The 15,340-nt window shown below is 40.3% G+C and overlaps 1 protein-coding gene across 1 annotated transcript in view; it reads right to left on the reverse strand.

Annotated features, from left to right (window-relative positions):
- LOC139232460 (olfactomedin-like protein 2A) overlaps positions 1 to 15,068 on the reverse strand; it is a 69,458-nt gene extending 54,390 nt beyond the window's left edge. Inside the window, exon 1 of the mRNA XM_070862676.1 lies at positions 14,791 to 15,068. Within this exon, the coding sequence (XP_070718777.1) occupies positions 14,791 to 14,874 (84 nt within the window). The 5' untranslated portion in view covers positions 14,875 to 15,068. The remainder of the gene's footprint in view (positions 1 to 14,790) is intronic.
- Positions 15,069 to 15,340: the final 272 nt, after the last annotated feature.

The raw sequence follows: 15,340 nt of genomic DNA on the forward strand, positions 1-15,340 counted from the left end.
TCCCACCACCCCCCCTTGTTCTTTTGCCAATTATCTTAAATCTGTGTCCTCTGGTTACTGACCCTTCTGTCAATGGAAATAATTTCTCCCAATCTACTCTATCAAAACCCCTCATTACTTTGAACATCGCTATCAAATCTCCCCGTAACCTTCTCTGCTCTAAGGAGAACAACTGCAGTTTCTCTAGTCACTCCACAAGATCAAGAAAAAAAATGCAATTGTTAGAAATGTAAAATGAAAACAGAAAATGCTGGAAATACACAGCGGGTCTGTTAAGTTTTGATAAAAGGATAAGATAATGTTTCACCTGTAAACCCTTTGTCTACCTATCTTAGGGAATAAATTACAGGACTATGGGGAAAGGGTGGGGGAGTGGGATTAGCTGAAGTTGAATCATATAGCAATGATACTAAAACCAAAACTTTCATAAGAGAATTATTTATATTGGGAAACACTATTTAGAATCATAGAAATTTACAGCACAGAAGGAGGCCTTTCGGTCCATCGTGTCTGCGGTGGGAAATATTATGATATCATGATTTACACCGGTCGGAGACCTTAAGAAGAAGTGTTTCTCTGTTGCAAAGAGTCAGACTTTCTACATTAAGGCCTAGAAATTCAGCTCGGGCAGTGGCACAAAACAGCCTGTTATATGCTGCGCCTGATATTCAGTACCATTGACTGTAAAAGAACTGAATATCAGGTGCTGTGTATAATGGGCAACCAATCCGATACCACCTGTTTTGCGCCACTGCCCGAGATGAATTTTTAGGCCTCAGACTTTTTGATCATCTTAAAATCTAAATAATCCAAATCTATACACCAATTGTTTTAAGTTTAGGATGGCAACAACGTGACCAGGTAAGGGTTGGAAAATATCTTACAGAAGCCTAAGCATGTTTGCATTCATTTTAAAAAAAACATTAACTAACTTCTCATCTGTCACACAGAAACTTCCTTGAAGACTTCAATGTTACCTGTATAATGCCAGTTACCTTTTTTGTATTCCTGGTACTGAACTCTCAACCAACGCCTCCCTTTATTTTCTTAATGACTCCTTCTCATTTTATGGAATTTATATCTGATGAACTTACACTTTTTTCTCAAGGAGATTGCTCAAAAGTTATTGCTTTTGCAGCAACTTGACGACATTTATGGGGTACTACAGTAATCACGGCTAATCCAAGATGGCAAATCCAATTTCATAACTCAGAATGAAAATGATAGAAAGAATACATTGAAAATCAGGGACCATGGTCACAGAAGGTGACTGAGTTGTGCATCATATTAGATTCTAATTGCAAGAGCTGTGTTTATAACTGTTCCTGTTCCCATGGAGAAGCTCCATTGCTGATAAGTGACTTTGAAAGAGTACTGCATGTACATAATGACAGTCATTCGTAAGGTTGATTGGTGGAGGTAGCAGGTTAGAGGGTATTCTGGCTGTATGCCAAGATACCAATTTCTATGTGCCTACTAATTCAGTCGGCAGTGCATTTGAAGTAACACCAGCCCGAAAACCATATTTAAAGAAGTGTGTTTTTTTACAAAATAGGTGTTTGTAACATTTCTGATATAGTCACTGATTTGGTAATTTGTAGATATTTTGAGCTAATAGATGAACAAGAAGGCAGGTTTGTCTACATAACGTTGCATAATACGGCATAACCAAGGTCAGTCAGCATGGATTGGTTAAAGGAAGGTTGTGTCTAACTAACTTAATTGAATTTTTTGAGGAGGTAACAAGGAGGGTAGTACATTTGATGTAGTGTATATGGATTTTAGCAAGGCTTTTGATACGGTCCCACATGGCAGACTGGTCATGGGATCCAAGGCAAAGTGGAAGTTGGATCAAAATTGGCTCAGAGGCAGGAAGCAAAGGGTAATGGTTGATGGGTGTTTTTCTGATTGGAAGGCTGTTTCCAGTGGGATTCTACAGGACTCAGTACTAGATCTCTTGCCTTTTGTGGTATATATCAATGATTTAGACTTGAATGTAGGAGTTATGATTAAGAAGTTTGCAGATGATACAAAAATTGGCTGTGTGGTTGATAATGAAGAAGAAAGCTGTAGACTGCGGGAAGATATCAATGAACTGGTCAGGTGGGCAGAATAGTGGCAAATGGAATTCAATCTGGAGAAGTGGGAGGTAATGCATTTGGGGAGGGCGAACAAGGCAAGGGAATACACATTAAATGAATGGTAGGACACTGAAGTGTAGAGGAACAAAGGGGCCTTGGAGTGCATGTCCACAGATCCCTGAAGGTAGCAGGCCAGGTAGATAAAGTGGTTAAGAAGGCATATGGAATACTTGCCTTTATTAGCCGATGCATTGAATATAAGAGCAGGGAGGTTATGCTTGAACTGCATAAAACACTAGTTAGGCCACAGCTAGAGTACTGCATGCAGTTCTGGTCACCACATTACAGGAAAGATGTGATTGCACTACAGTGGGTACAGAGGAGATTTACGAGGATGTTGCCTGGACTGGAACATTTTAGCTATGAGGAAAGATTGGATAGGCTGGGGCTGTTCTCTTTGGACAGAGGAGGCTGAGGGGAGAACTTATTGAGGTGTATAAAATTATGATATGCTTATAGAGTGTATAGGAATGACCTATTCCCTTAGCAGAGGGGTCAACCACCGGGAGCATAGATTTAAAGTAATTGGTAGGAGGTTTAGAGGGAATTTCAGGGGAAATGTTTTCACCCAGAGGGTTGTGTGGGTCTGGAACTCACGGCCTGAAAGGGTGATAGAGGCAGAAACCCTCACCACATTTAAAAAGTACTTGGATGTGCACTTGAAGTGCCGTAACCTGCAGGGCTATGGACCCTAGAGCTGGAAAGTGTGATTAGGCTGGATAGCTCTTTGTCGGCCGGCACAGACACGATGGGCCGAATGGCCTCCTGTGTGCTGTAAATTTCTTCTAGTCTATGCCAACATTTCAAAAAGCAATCCATTGTCTGTAATGTGCTTTGGTACATCCAGAGGATGTGGTAAGAGGCTATATAAATGCAAGTTCTTTATTATGTGATAGTGAGGGAGAAGAAAATGAAGGCTGTCATTTCAGAACACTATCTTCTGATTACTTGTCTTTAAAACCTGAGTAAGTGAATGATATTCAGATAATGCTCTTTGTCCATAGGTGTTCTTTAAGTCATGATTTAATTTGTTTTCGAGTTACATGTCAGTACCTGATACAACCCTGCACAGATTGGTCTAATTGGGATTTATTCATGATTAGCCAATTTCAGTCCACTCAGGGTTAATTTGTGCTTGTCTCTTTTTAAAAAAACAAGTAATTCTGCTGCTACTCTGCATGTGTGCAGAGGAACTAATTGTCTGACTGTGAATGTGTGTCGTCATGAGTTTCCCAGCATCATGGTAGGGAATGTTCAGCAATGCTGGCTGGAACGGTAGCACCAAAACTGAATAACTGTTAATTAATTTTTGTTACATCTAGTGCTCTAATGGTGGCGTGTCAATTTCTAACAGCTTACTAGAGTGAAGGCGCCCAATTGCTGAAGGTCTTGATGGAAAGAATTTCTTTGTATTCCCTCTTGGTCCAGTAAAGGGTTCTTTGGCTTCGGTCTGTGTAAATTCCCAATTGCATGTCTTCTCAAACTAAAGACCAAATAAAGCCAAATGTTCGTCTCTGCATACCATCCAGTATTCTTACACAGTAGGCTTTCAATACATTAGGACACTTCACACTCGAGTCCAATCTATCAAAAATATTTGGGAGAAACTTCCCTAAAACATTTCAAATATAAAACACTCTAAACATTGTATTAGTCACAGTACTCAAGTATAGTTGATAATACAAATGCAATCTTTAGAAAGATATACACTAATTTTGGGCAACACAAATGTTTATTGTGCCAGCGAGTGTTAGTATAATGGAATCTCCATTAGCGGGAGGCACCAGTCGGGAGCTAGATATCTTCTTCACAATAGTGAAAAGAAACCGGGAGAGTGAATGTACCCATGCATATTTGATAAGTTGCATTAATTACCCTCTTTATCTAGGAATGATGTGCGGCAAGGGGATGTCTAAAACAAGAATAGGTAACAAAATAAATAAATGGGAGTACAAGGTGTCCTGGTGACACATTGTGATGATGATCCAACATGTGGCTACACCAGACAACATGTGGTCTGGTGTAGGACTGAACCCATGATTGACTTGATGGCAAGTTTCGGCAGTCACCTGGCAGCCAATCACAAAGCAACATGGGCATTTGCCTCCCCCTTAGCTGGGAACTGAAGTAAGCAGAGGGTGACCTGAAGAGAGATGGCAGGGCTTCATACCAGAGAACTTGTGAACATAGATTTTAAAGACATCTTACAGTATTTGTGTAATAGCCCATAAGTAATTCAGGAGCCAAAGATTATAACCAAATTCCTTTTTTTAGTATACACAAGATTAGCCTGTATCTCAAACATCATTTTATATTAGATAGACCTGGAGTAGAAACATGATAACAACTTTTGAGTAATCACAAGGAGCCAGTGAAGAAGTTAGCTGGAATTCAAAATGGCAGTGGTTAATCTTCGTAGGTCCATGTGATATGGATGAAGAATTCAATCTAGTGTTCAACAGTGGTCAGTCTATAACATACTTTCTGTGGCATGCTCGTTTCATGAAACTGAAAAAGTTAACGGCCATGCAGAAACTGGATACAATTAGTTTATAAAGCTGGCTTTTATTTGGGAACCGAATGTGTTTTTCTATACAATTAAATCAGAAACAAAGAGGAGAAAGTAAAACATTAATATTGTGGAGATAGGGAGTTATTATACTGGTGCTCCAATAGACTGGGCTGTGGAGTAGCAGGACACATGGGGTTGACCCATGTAATTCCCTATATTGTGAGTTTCTGATCTTAAACGTGGCATCAGGGAAAGGGCACAAAATAGGTTCTTCCCTACACAAATGAAAGGAATATTCAAATCGCGTTCCTTTCCGACCTAGTCTCTTTCTTCATAAATATGACCTATTTGTGCTTCACTGCATACTTATTTACAATTTGTCTCACTCTCTTTTTCCTGTATTAGTTTTGCAATCTGCCTCACTCTCTTTTTTCCTGCATACAGTCATATTGTTTTGGCTATTTGTGGGTTTGCTATTCGTCACATTCACTTTTTTCTTTTATATTGGCTTGCAGTCTGCATACAAGTTTGTAATCAGTCTCATTTACTGCATGCATGTTTGACATCTGTCTCATCCCCCTTTCCTACTCACTCATTACTTAAACATAATTTTGTTGTAAGGGTCTGATATAATGCGGACGGGCATGATTGATATTCATTATAATATGCTGATGGCCTGGCTAGTTGAAAGTAAATAGTGAAAATCTGATACTTTTTACATTCTTCTTAAAAATCACATGTTGATCTTGAAGTTAAGAATATGAAAGTTATATTTTTATTGAATAATTATAAGAACTAGTTGCTCTTCTGAATAAGGACTAAGAATTTTTGGATGAATACATTGTGTTGCTTTTTAAACAAGTTAAAATAAGGGGCTAGAAATTGCGTATCACCGCGTTTGGGGGCGATAACTTAAGTAACGGCGGCTGCTACACAAGTGAATCCGACGCAAACTTCCGGTTTAGCACTCCAGGAGGGAAGTGGAGCATTAATTGAAGCACTGCCACTTCCCTTGGAACACTGAAAAGAGCTAGAGGGGTGGTAGCGGCAGCGCGCTGCACAATGTCCCATGCAGCGTTGCCAGATTCACAGGCTCCTTCCCTCCCTTAAAGGGAAGGGCCGCTGCTGAGGTCATTTCAAGGTAAGGTAGCAAATGGTCGGTGACGGCACCTGCGATTTGCAAGGAGCAGCCCCAAGCACTCAGAGTGCAGGGCTGATCAATCGCGGCATGGGAAAAATGCAAAAAAACAGCAGTGGGTTGAAAATAAAATGTTGGCCTACCTGACCACCACTGCCTTTAATTACCGCTCCCCTAGCGGCCGGCCGAGCTCACAACGCCTCCTACAGCTGCAGTTGTTCACGCCCGGCGATGCTGCAGGGGGCGGAAGCGAATTTAAGATCTGGGTGATAGCAGGGTGCTGCGCACCGGATGATGTCACGAGCTCCGGAGTGCAGGAGACCGAAGCGGTAAGTTTTAGTGCCAGCGCTAAACCGCCATGCAAGTTCGTGGGCATTGGTAATTCCGCCGCGTCCGGTCGGTAAGCCATTAGCATCCTGTTATCGCCCACCCAGAGGCGCTAACAGGAGGTGCAAAGGAGCCCAATTTATCCTCCAAGGAGATTTGAGCAGGAACTGAACTGTGTCTTAAGTAGTTTTATTTTCCTAACTAATGAATGATCTGACCAAAGGTGACATGCTAATTTGGAAAAATTCTGATTTCATGTTTGATGAATGCTATAGGTTGTTGGGATGCAAAGCCACAAACGAAGGTTGCATGTTCTTCGAGCAGAACTGAACAAGCTGCAGCACTTTTCAAGTAGTAAAATCACCAAAATCTTCTGCAGACCTTCTGAAAATCTTCTCTTTTACAGAGTGTAAATAGAATCTAATATTGGGCATAACCGCTTATATTATTTTCTAAGTTGCTGTCTGCAACCTTGGGCATTTTCTAATACTTTGTTGCTGTACAGCAGGCTTAGGATGACTGTCAGAGGCAAGCGCCTGTAAACTTTGCTGCATATCCTGGAGACTGTTTCACACGGCTACCCCATGATACTGCGCTCTTCATAAATTTGACATTGGGCCAAGGGCTCTCTTGTGCACAGGTAGCTACTACTTTTTAATAACTACAGGTTTTCTCCTCATATGGAGGTGCTACACCAATATCACCAGGGGATGTGAATTCAATGTGGAAGTCAGTTTGGATATCTGCCACAACATATGTTGTAATAACGAAGGGATAAAATAAGTAAAACTCTGACTGTATTTATTTTCCTTGTCACTGATATTACTTACATGAGTATTTTTTTCTTCTACCCATTGCTGCAAGTGAAGTGTGACCATGCTTAACCTCAATTTCAGAAAAGAGCTCTGCTAATGCACCAGTCTAATAGTTCCAATCTCCACAACAGCAGCTCTCCTCTCTGAAGGAGATTAGAATTTTAGTGGTAAATTATGGAGAGTCGTTTAGCTGTGGATTTTCATTCACTGGGAATTTAGTTGAAACTCACTGGTAAACTCACGTTTTCATTATTTCTGCCTTGCCCCCTTCAGCTCTTTGCCCTGCCTGTACTTGTACTGTATAACCCCTGCTTCATAATAGGCTCTCCATGCAAACGGTGACTGAGATCATCCTCCAAACTCCTCCCAATAATAATTATATGCAAATTTGAAAAGCAATATTCATAGGGCTGAAATTGGACCAGGCGTAGAACAGGTGCAAAGGCATCCAATTTAGGGGGCCGCTGTGCCCAAACAGTGTCAGAAATACATCCGGTTCAGGCAGTGTAAAAAAACATGTGTGAAAAAAAACAGTTCTTTGATGGCATTCTGTGGCCCCTTTAAGGACCACTGGTTAGGCCGCTTTAGGCCCGTAAAAAATGATGGAGCCTGCTCCCATTTTTTGCTGAATTTAGTCTAATGCGTGCTTTAGGCAGGCACCCCAGCCACTCAGAAATCCATTTGGTAGCTGGCACCTTTCCAGGGAATATCAGGTGTGTGAGATCGCTCCCAGAAATTAGTGTGTCCCCCAGGTGAATTTTGCACCAAGAAACAGGCACAGATTCTTTCTTTGTACAACAGTTTCAAAAACAAAAATTTACAGATATATTTTCTTTATTTCTTTTGAAAATGATTAATGAACTATTAACTATTGCAGGGCTACGGGGAAAGGGCGGGGGAGTAGGATTAGTTGAAGTGCTCTTGCAGAGAGCCGGCACAGACTCGACGGCCGAATGGCCTCCTTCCGTGCTGTAACCATTTAATGATTCTCTGGGGGCGAAATCGCCCCACGCCCGGTTTTAGGTGCACAGTTCGAATCAAAAGAAAATTTAGCGCCCGGCGAGACAGGCCACTACATGTTCTGGAATTGGAGTCTTAGAGCCAAAAAATATTGTGTGCCGGTAATGGGCATTTGCGGGGAGGGCCACTGTGAACTCTGCAGCCGCAGCCACCAGTGGGGGTGCCGGGTTGTATCGGTCGCCATTGTCGGGCCAACTGATATGTCGGCCAACACAGAAAAGATGGCGACCCTTTAAGAGTGGCTAGGGCACCCCAGCCACCTCAGCTTCTCGCTCCATGCCACCCTCTCCCACAGGGCGCTATGTGATCGGTGTGGGGTGCTAATGGGTTGGCGCGCCGGTGCGCTAATCACGGGGGCATGGCGCAAAGCACTTTTCGCACACCGAGACCCGGGGGCAATTCTGGGGGTGAGCACTCTGGCCACCGCGCCCGAGCGAAATCCCTTCAGCGCCCCATTAGCGCCTCCCGAGGCTAACGAGACTTTGAGAGGGGCAACTTTGGCCCCAGGAGTCTAATAAGATTGTAGAACTGCCAATTGAACACAGGAATTAATATTTTAACCTGTGAAACATATTGCTTCCAGATTTCACATTAATGGGCAGCATACACTTCGAACTGTGGTTCATCATTGCAAAAGTGGTAATTGAGTTTGATCTGTGTAGAAAAAAAAAATTCTTCCTGTAGGAAATGTTGAACTACTACCCTGTTATACATTCTCCATAGCTAGGATCTGGAGCTCTTAATGGCTCCAGAGATACAATGTGGTTTTATTATAACTCCAATTGTAAGCTAATGAATAGCTGAAAATAGGTCTTACAACATTAGGTCGGTGGGGCGATTTTAATCCATCCTGCCCTGAAGGAACAAGGCCAATGATTCCCCACAAGGTCCGCGGTGAGGTCCTGCCCAGGCCGTTCACCAGCTGCTGTTGCTGGACGATACCGCACATGCACAGCTGTGCAGCAAATTTAAAGGAGTCCGCGCACAAAAAAATTAGAGGGAACATTGAACAAGGCATCCACACAGTTAAAATCACCTCAGAAAATGTATGGCCTTGTTCCCGCTCGATTCCCGCCCGCTGCGGCTTGAAGCCCACATTTTTATTTGAGGTGGCCAAAGTGCCCGCTGGAAGTAGGCGGGAAATCATGCAAATGAGGGTCCTACGATGTCAAAAGGCACCCAACACATTTTAACTCGAAAAATCGGAAGTCTTGCCCAACACTCAACCTGCGAAGTAAAAGCTGGCTTGTTTGGTTTTAGAGGGTGACAGGAAGCACCAGACAAAGGGGATCTGCGTGCTGCTGTGCTTTTTGGAGTTTTGAGCTTGAACATTGTTTATATCGGATTTTTTTTTCCTTACTCGTTCTGAATAAGCACTCACAGCTTCTCAAGGGTGCAATTCTTGCTTCATTGTTTTGGATGAAGGAGGAAGAGAAGCAGTAACAGCAGCCTCAATAACCTAGAGAAGCAGCAGGTTGGTTTGTTACAACAACAACACCAACTTTGTCAGGATAGTTTCTACTTGAAGGATCAGAATAATATATCAAATGAGAGCTTGAGGAAAGACATTTAACTGATATATTTACTGTTTTGGACTTCAGAGTTACAGTGAATTTCTAACAATGATTTGGTGGAAAAGACACGTGTAGCAGGCTGCTCTCGTCATATTGGCACACCTCCAATAAATCATTTATCTGAAGTGACATCTCATTGTGACAGTTCCCTATCTTACAATGTTGCTGATATATTCCCCTGCTTGCACTTGTAAATCAGTCAGGTATTATGGCAGTAGCTCTCCATTCCACTAATGCTTCACTGTCACAATTGTCACATTATTTCAGCTAGATCTTCAAAAGTGGAATAACATCTTCTTAATGACCCTATGTAATTTGTACAGAACTTTCATATTGCTCTGCATTTATACAGTTGTTTCTCTTTCTTCTAACCATTCTTTTATAAAACTATAAAAAAATTAACAGTCAAGTTATTTTAATGTAATGTTCAGGTTAAGCTCCAAACCCATATTCTGAACTTTTATCGACCTTACGATATTTGGATTTGTTTTTTGCATGTCACACATTTATTAATGTGTTAGGCCAACCATTTTTGATTGTTACCATATTGTAAGTTAACAAAGTATGTAACAAAGTAAGTATGATGATTCTGCACGATCATCTCAGAGCAATTTTGAATCAAGATGGTGGATCAAACTACCTCAAAGTGCGTGCATTTGCACACCACCAAAAATGAAGAAAAAAAAGTTATATAGCTCACATGCATATGTACACTTGGCATAATAGTCATTCAAATTATAAGTCTGTTCACTTTCTAAATTGCAAACATTTTAATTCCCATCATTTTTGTTTCTATTTTGTTCATTAGTGTTTTCCCTGCACACTCAACTCATATGCATTAGATAGTACATTAAATAGTACCCAGAGGCCTTTAAGTACTCTATAGCTCAGAACAAGCACTGCAATTATGCCAACAGTCATCCATCTATCTTGAATTATTCACCTCTTTAAACGTGCATTCTCCTAATTTGGATTAACCTACTTTGACTGTCTCTTTCTTTTAGCCTCCTTTTTTGTTAAATGTAATCTGAGTTAGGTTTTCATCCTGCAAATTACATTTTCTCAGAATGTCAACTTCCTTTCAAGACAATCTCACTGCTAATAATAAAAAAAACATTCCATAAAACTGTTATGCATTCCCTTGATACCACTTTAACCCTTCCCTGAGATCATTTCAGTGGAAATTGTTGTTTTAATTCATGCTGACTCTGCTTCTATGCCGTAGTGGTGTGGAAGAATTTGTAAAGTAAACTGTAGAGCCAGAAATAGCTTCAGTTCAAGTTTCATCAAGCAGATGATGAAATATGTAGAACAGATTACTGAATTAAAAATAAACAGAACACTAAGCAAAGTGATGTATTTGGTCAAAATCTGTACAGAACTTGTACAGCCATGAGTTTCCTACAGCAAGATAGTGTAATGGATACAGTATAATAGATTGTCTAGTTAAATATTTGAGGGGAGCCTGTGTCGAGCCACCAAAATATACTGGTGCATTTACTTGAAATTCAAGCTCTGAAGTCCAGTACAGCATAAATGCTGCAGGCACCAATGAAACCTGAAGTGAAACACAGTTCCTACATCATTCTAACTCGTTTTAATAATCTTATTTTCTGTTTGCTGTCCATAAATGAGAGATTTGCTAGTGACAAGAAGGACAATAAATAAAGAACTTGTATTTATATAATGCCTTTCACAACTGCAGGACATCCCAAAGCCAATTTGTGGCCAATTATTTTCTTTTATGGTGCAGTTACTGTCATAATGTAGGATATGCACAGCCACTTTGTGCTCAGTAAGGTCCCAAATAGAGCCAAATAATCTGTTTTAGTGACGTTGGTTTAGGGATTAAAGTTGGCCAGCACTCCGCTGCTCTTCCCTGAATAGTGCCACAGGATCTTTTACCTCCACTTAAAGGGGTAGACAGGGCCTCATCTAACATCTCAACTAAAATAAAAATATTAACTTCAGGACTAAACACAGTCCTTCTGGATCGTGCTGAGAAAGAGTGACATCCCCTTTGGTCTTTCTCCTGGTCTGCAGAACTTCTTCTGGATTAATGGAAAACACTACTTTTTAAATTCAGCTTCCCTACAACGCCATGATTATTAATTCTGCCAAGCCAGTTCCCCCATTACTGAGGGCTAATCTTTATTTAAAGAGTGTTGATGACGAAATTCTGGGCGACATTTTCGAAGACCGTTAAAAGAACCTTGTAGAAAGTAAATAACTTTTCAGAAAATGGTGGGTGAACAGTCTGTAATTTTCCACATAAATTGATAGATGGCAAATCATGGCCAGTGCACTTGGGATTTTTTGATTTTCCACCCACTGCATAGGAGGCCCTTCCTGTGGTGCAAGGTCTTGGAAAATGTCACACTCCATCTCTAAATTTTAATGATATAAATTAAGAAATACAAGATACTTAAACTGTGGTACTAACCCCTTTATAATTCTGATGATGGGTCACATTTAAAACAATTAATCTATATTTCTTCCCACCGACCTGCTGTGCTTTTCTAGCATTTTTTTGTATTTATTTTAGATTTCCAGCATTGACATTTTTTATTCCTTAAATACACTTCTATATATAAAATCAGTGTTTCTGTGAGGCTACTGACAAAATGAAAGCCAAATGAGATCCCACAAACCTCCAAACACCGTGAAGCATTGTTATTTTATTTTCACTAGTTCACAGTCAGCTGCATTTTGTACACAGAAAGTCAAATAAAATCTGCCTGTGGTGCTGATGGTTGTGAACTGCAATAATTTGGTTTTGCTACCGGAATGATTATCTGTTTGTACGACTGCCAATCTGTAGAACATATTTATTTAGAAAGCCTTACCAGATGCTTACAATCTATGAAGCAGGTTAAGAAGTTCAGCCAACAGCGATACCTTCTAAGGAACAGTCTGGGTTCCTATTAACTGTGTCAGTAATGTATTGGGAAATGTATTATGAAAGCTGCAAAAGGCTAATTGTGCAATAATGCAAAGCTTTGAAGATTAAATGAGTTAGTTGATGTTTTACTCCTGACAGAAAGATAAAAATATGAATTTTTGTTTTGCATTTAAAAGTAATCCACCAGCCTCCAATGCTTCAAACACTGCCAGTACTTTAATAATGACATTATTAAAACAGAATTTATATTTTATATCTGTACTGATCGTCACATTTTGTGCAGCTGAAATAATAAAAGGAGACCAGGTCTCTTTTTGATCACTGTTGATCACCTTTCTATGATTGACATGGCTAAAAGGGTGGGCAGGTAACCGGCTCCAAACCCTCTGTCAATGCTGCTGTACAACTAGCTGCTGGGAGACCAGCATGAAAAGCCACAGCGATCCACTTTTAGTTATTCCTGGTGGTCAATGCCTGGCCTCTGTTTTGCACCTCCTTCTTCAGAAATGCACTACATGTGAAATCAAAGGCACAAACTCTTTCCCACTGCTCCATTTTCTATCATGTTAGGAACATAGGAACAGGAGTAGGCCATTCAGACCCTCAAGCCTGTTCTGCCATTCAATTAGATCATTGCTGATCTGTATCTTAACTCCATTTACTCTCCTTGGTTCCATATTCTTTAATACATTTGCCTATTCAAAATATATCAATTTCTGTTTTGAAATTTCCAATTGTCCCCCAGTCTCAATAGCTTTTTAGAGAAGACAGTTCCAGATTTCCACTACCCTTTGTGTGAAGTGCTTTCTGATATATAACCCCTGTACAATCTACCTCTAATTTTAAGGTTATGCCCCCTTGTTCTGGACTCCCAACCAGAGGAAATAGTCTCTGTTTATCTGCCCTACCAAATCTTTTAATCATTTTAAACACCTCAATTGGATCAATCTTCTATACTCAAGGGAATACAAGCCTCATCTACTTATTGGAGTATAAACATTCTACATTTCCACATTATTTTTGATAACATTAAAAACAATCAGTCCTCTATTTATATGTTTCAATCATCTGACATGCAACACTGGAAGAACCAACCAGAAACCAAATAATTTAGAAAGTCTCCCCTAAAGAAAAATGATTGAAACTCTTTTAGGAGTCTACCTGCAAAACATAAACAACATTAAACTGTGCCACCCGACCTGGGTGACACAGCAGACATTTTCAAGCCCCTTTTTTTTTTTTTTTTTTTTTTTGGGCGCTAAAATCAAATTTTTCCAGTGCCCCCTATAAAAGGAGAGGGGGACACTAAAAACACCGGCAATTAAAACAAATTAAACTTTAAAACGTAAAATCAAATTAAAATTTGGTTGCCGGGCGTGATGAGAAAAATGATTGAAACCTAAATTAATACCAAGCAGGTGGCAGATCCCAGAGTAATTTAGTGCATTCATTAAATACAGGTATGTATTATTATGAATCATTACCAGAACTGCATTTGTTTCATCCTTTTTCATTGCACTATATCAACTACGCTGTAACTCCCAGGGCTATCACTGATCCTGCTTTAGGCAGATGAATGAAACCAACTTAAAGTAGTGTATTGATAAAAAGGTACTGTATTGATGAAAACATGTAATACAGCATTTTCTTCATTTGGGAAAAGCAAACAGTTACAAAAAATGTGTGCAATTTTTAGCCTGATAATTTAATGGGCAATAATGTACTGGCATGTAATACATAAAGTTCCTGACAATATGGAACTGTGGAAGCCGTCACATTCATTCAAATATTGGAGGTTTTGGAATTTGTGATCATAGCCCCCTGTTAATATGCTCAGTGCAACATAGATGTCCTGATCATATGGATAATAAACAGGTATGGCAGAAACGACACCAGACGCATGCTCTGTTCGCGCTGAAGAAATAAAATGCAACTACATTGATTATCACAGCAAATGCAGCTGGGACACTTGATACGTTAGCTATAAACACAAATCCTGAAAAAAGCCATGTGTCGAGAAACAGCGCTGCACAGTTATACTGACCCACCTACTGTGACTTTACCGTGCTGAATCCAATCCAGATGTTCAGGGGAACTCTCAAAACTTGTTTATAACAACACGAGGGTTCAGTGATTGATCAGCTCATACAAAGTCTGCAACGTAAACCTGACAATCAAGTGCCTCTCTGTTTGTATTGAAGCCCTGTGCTGTTGGACGTCAAGAAAACGGCCTGCTCCAAAATAGAAGTTTGGTAAACATTGCAATTATTTGAACGTTAAGAGAATTTATTTCATATGAAAGTTTAATTTTAAAGCGTTTAACCTAACAAGATAACCTGAAAAGATAACTTAAAAGCTTACCTTACTGATTGCACCAACTGCTCGTGACAGGATCAAAAGAGAAAGAATAATTTTTGGAAGTCTCCACATTTTTAATGAGTGCATAAATGCCTTTTATCTTCTCGATGTTTGGAGAAAAGAATCTGCGCAGAAATGCTGCAACTTCAGCGGGAATCCGGTGACAGCACGTACAAAGTCAGTGCATCAATCCTTTAACAAGAAGCGTCTTTGGTTCTCTGCACAGGCACTTTGCAGGATCTCCAAAGTCGTGCATCCAACTCCTCCTCTGAAACTGGGACAACTGCGGCTGTGCAGTGCAGAAAGAACTTTTAAAAATTCCCACTGTGTATTGAATGCGAGGGAGGGACAATAATATCTGCCAACTGCAGGTCGTACCAACCCAATGTCCATCTACTGGAACAGCTGAAATCATTGGTATCCAAGTTTGCAAAACTCAAATTTACCGGGACATATATGTTGCATAAAGAAGTGTCTCATTTGAATATAAAAGTGACTAATGTTATTGGCTTATCCCTTCGTTTCACAGTGTGTTACACTGAGCCACAGGGAG

Source organism: Pristiophorus japonicus, chromosome 20 (assembly GCF_044704955.1).
Source record: "Pristiophorus japonicus isolate sPriJap1 chromosome 20, sPriJap1.hap1, whole genome shotgun sequence".
In the NCBI taxonomy this organism is placed as follows: domain Eukaryota; kingdom Metazoa; phylum Chordata; class Chondrichthyes; family Pristiophoridae; genus Pristiophorus; species Pristiophorus japonicus.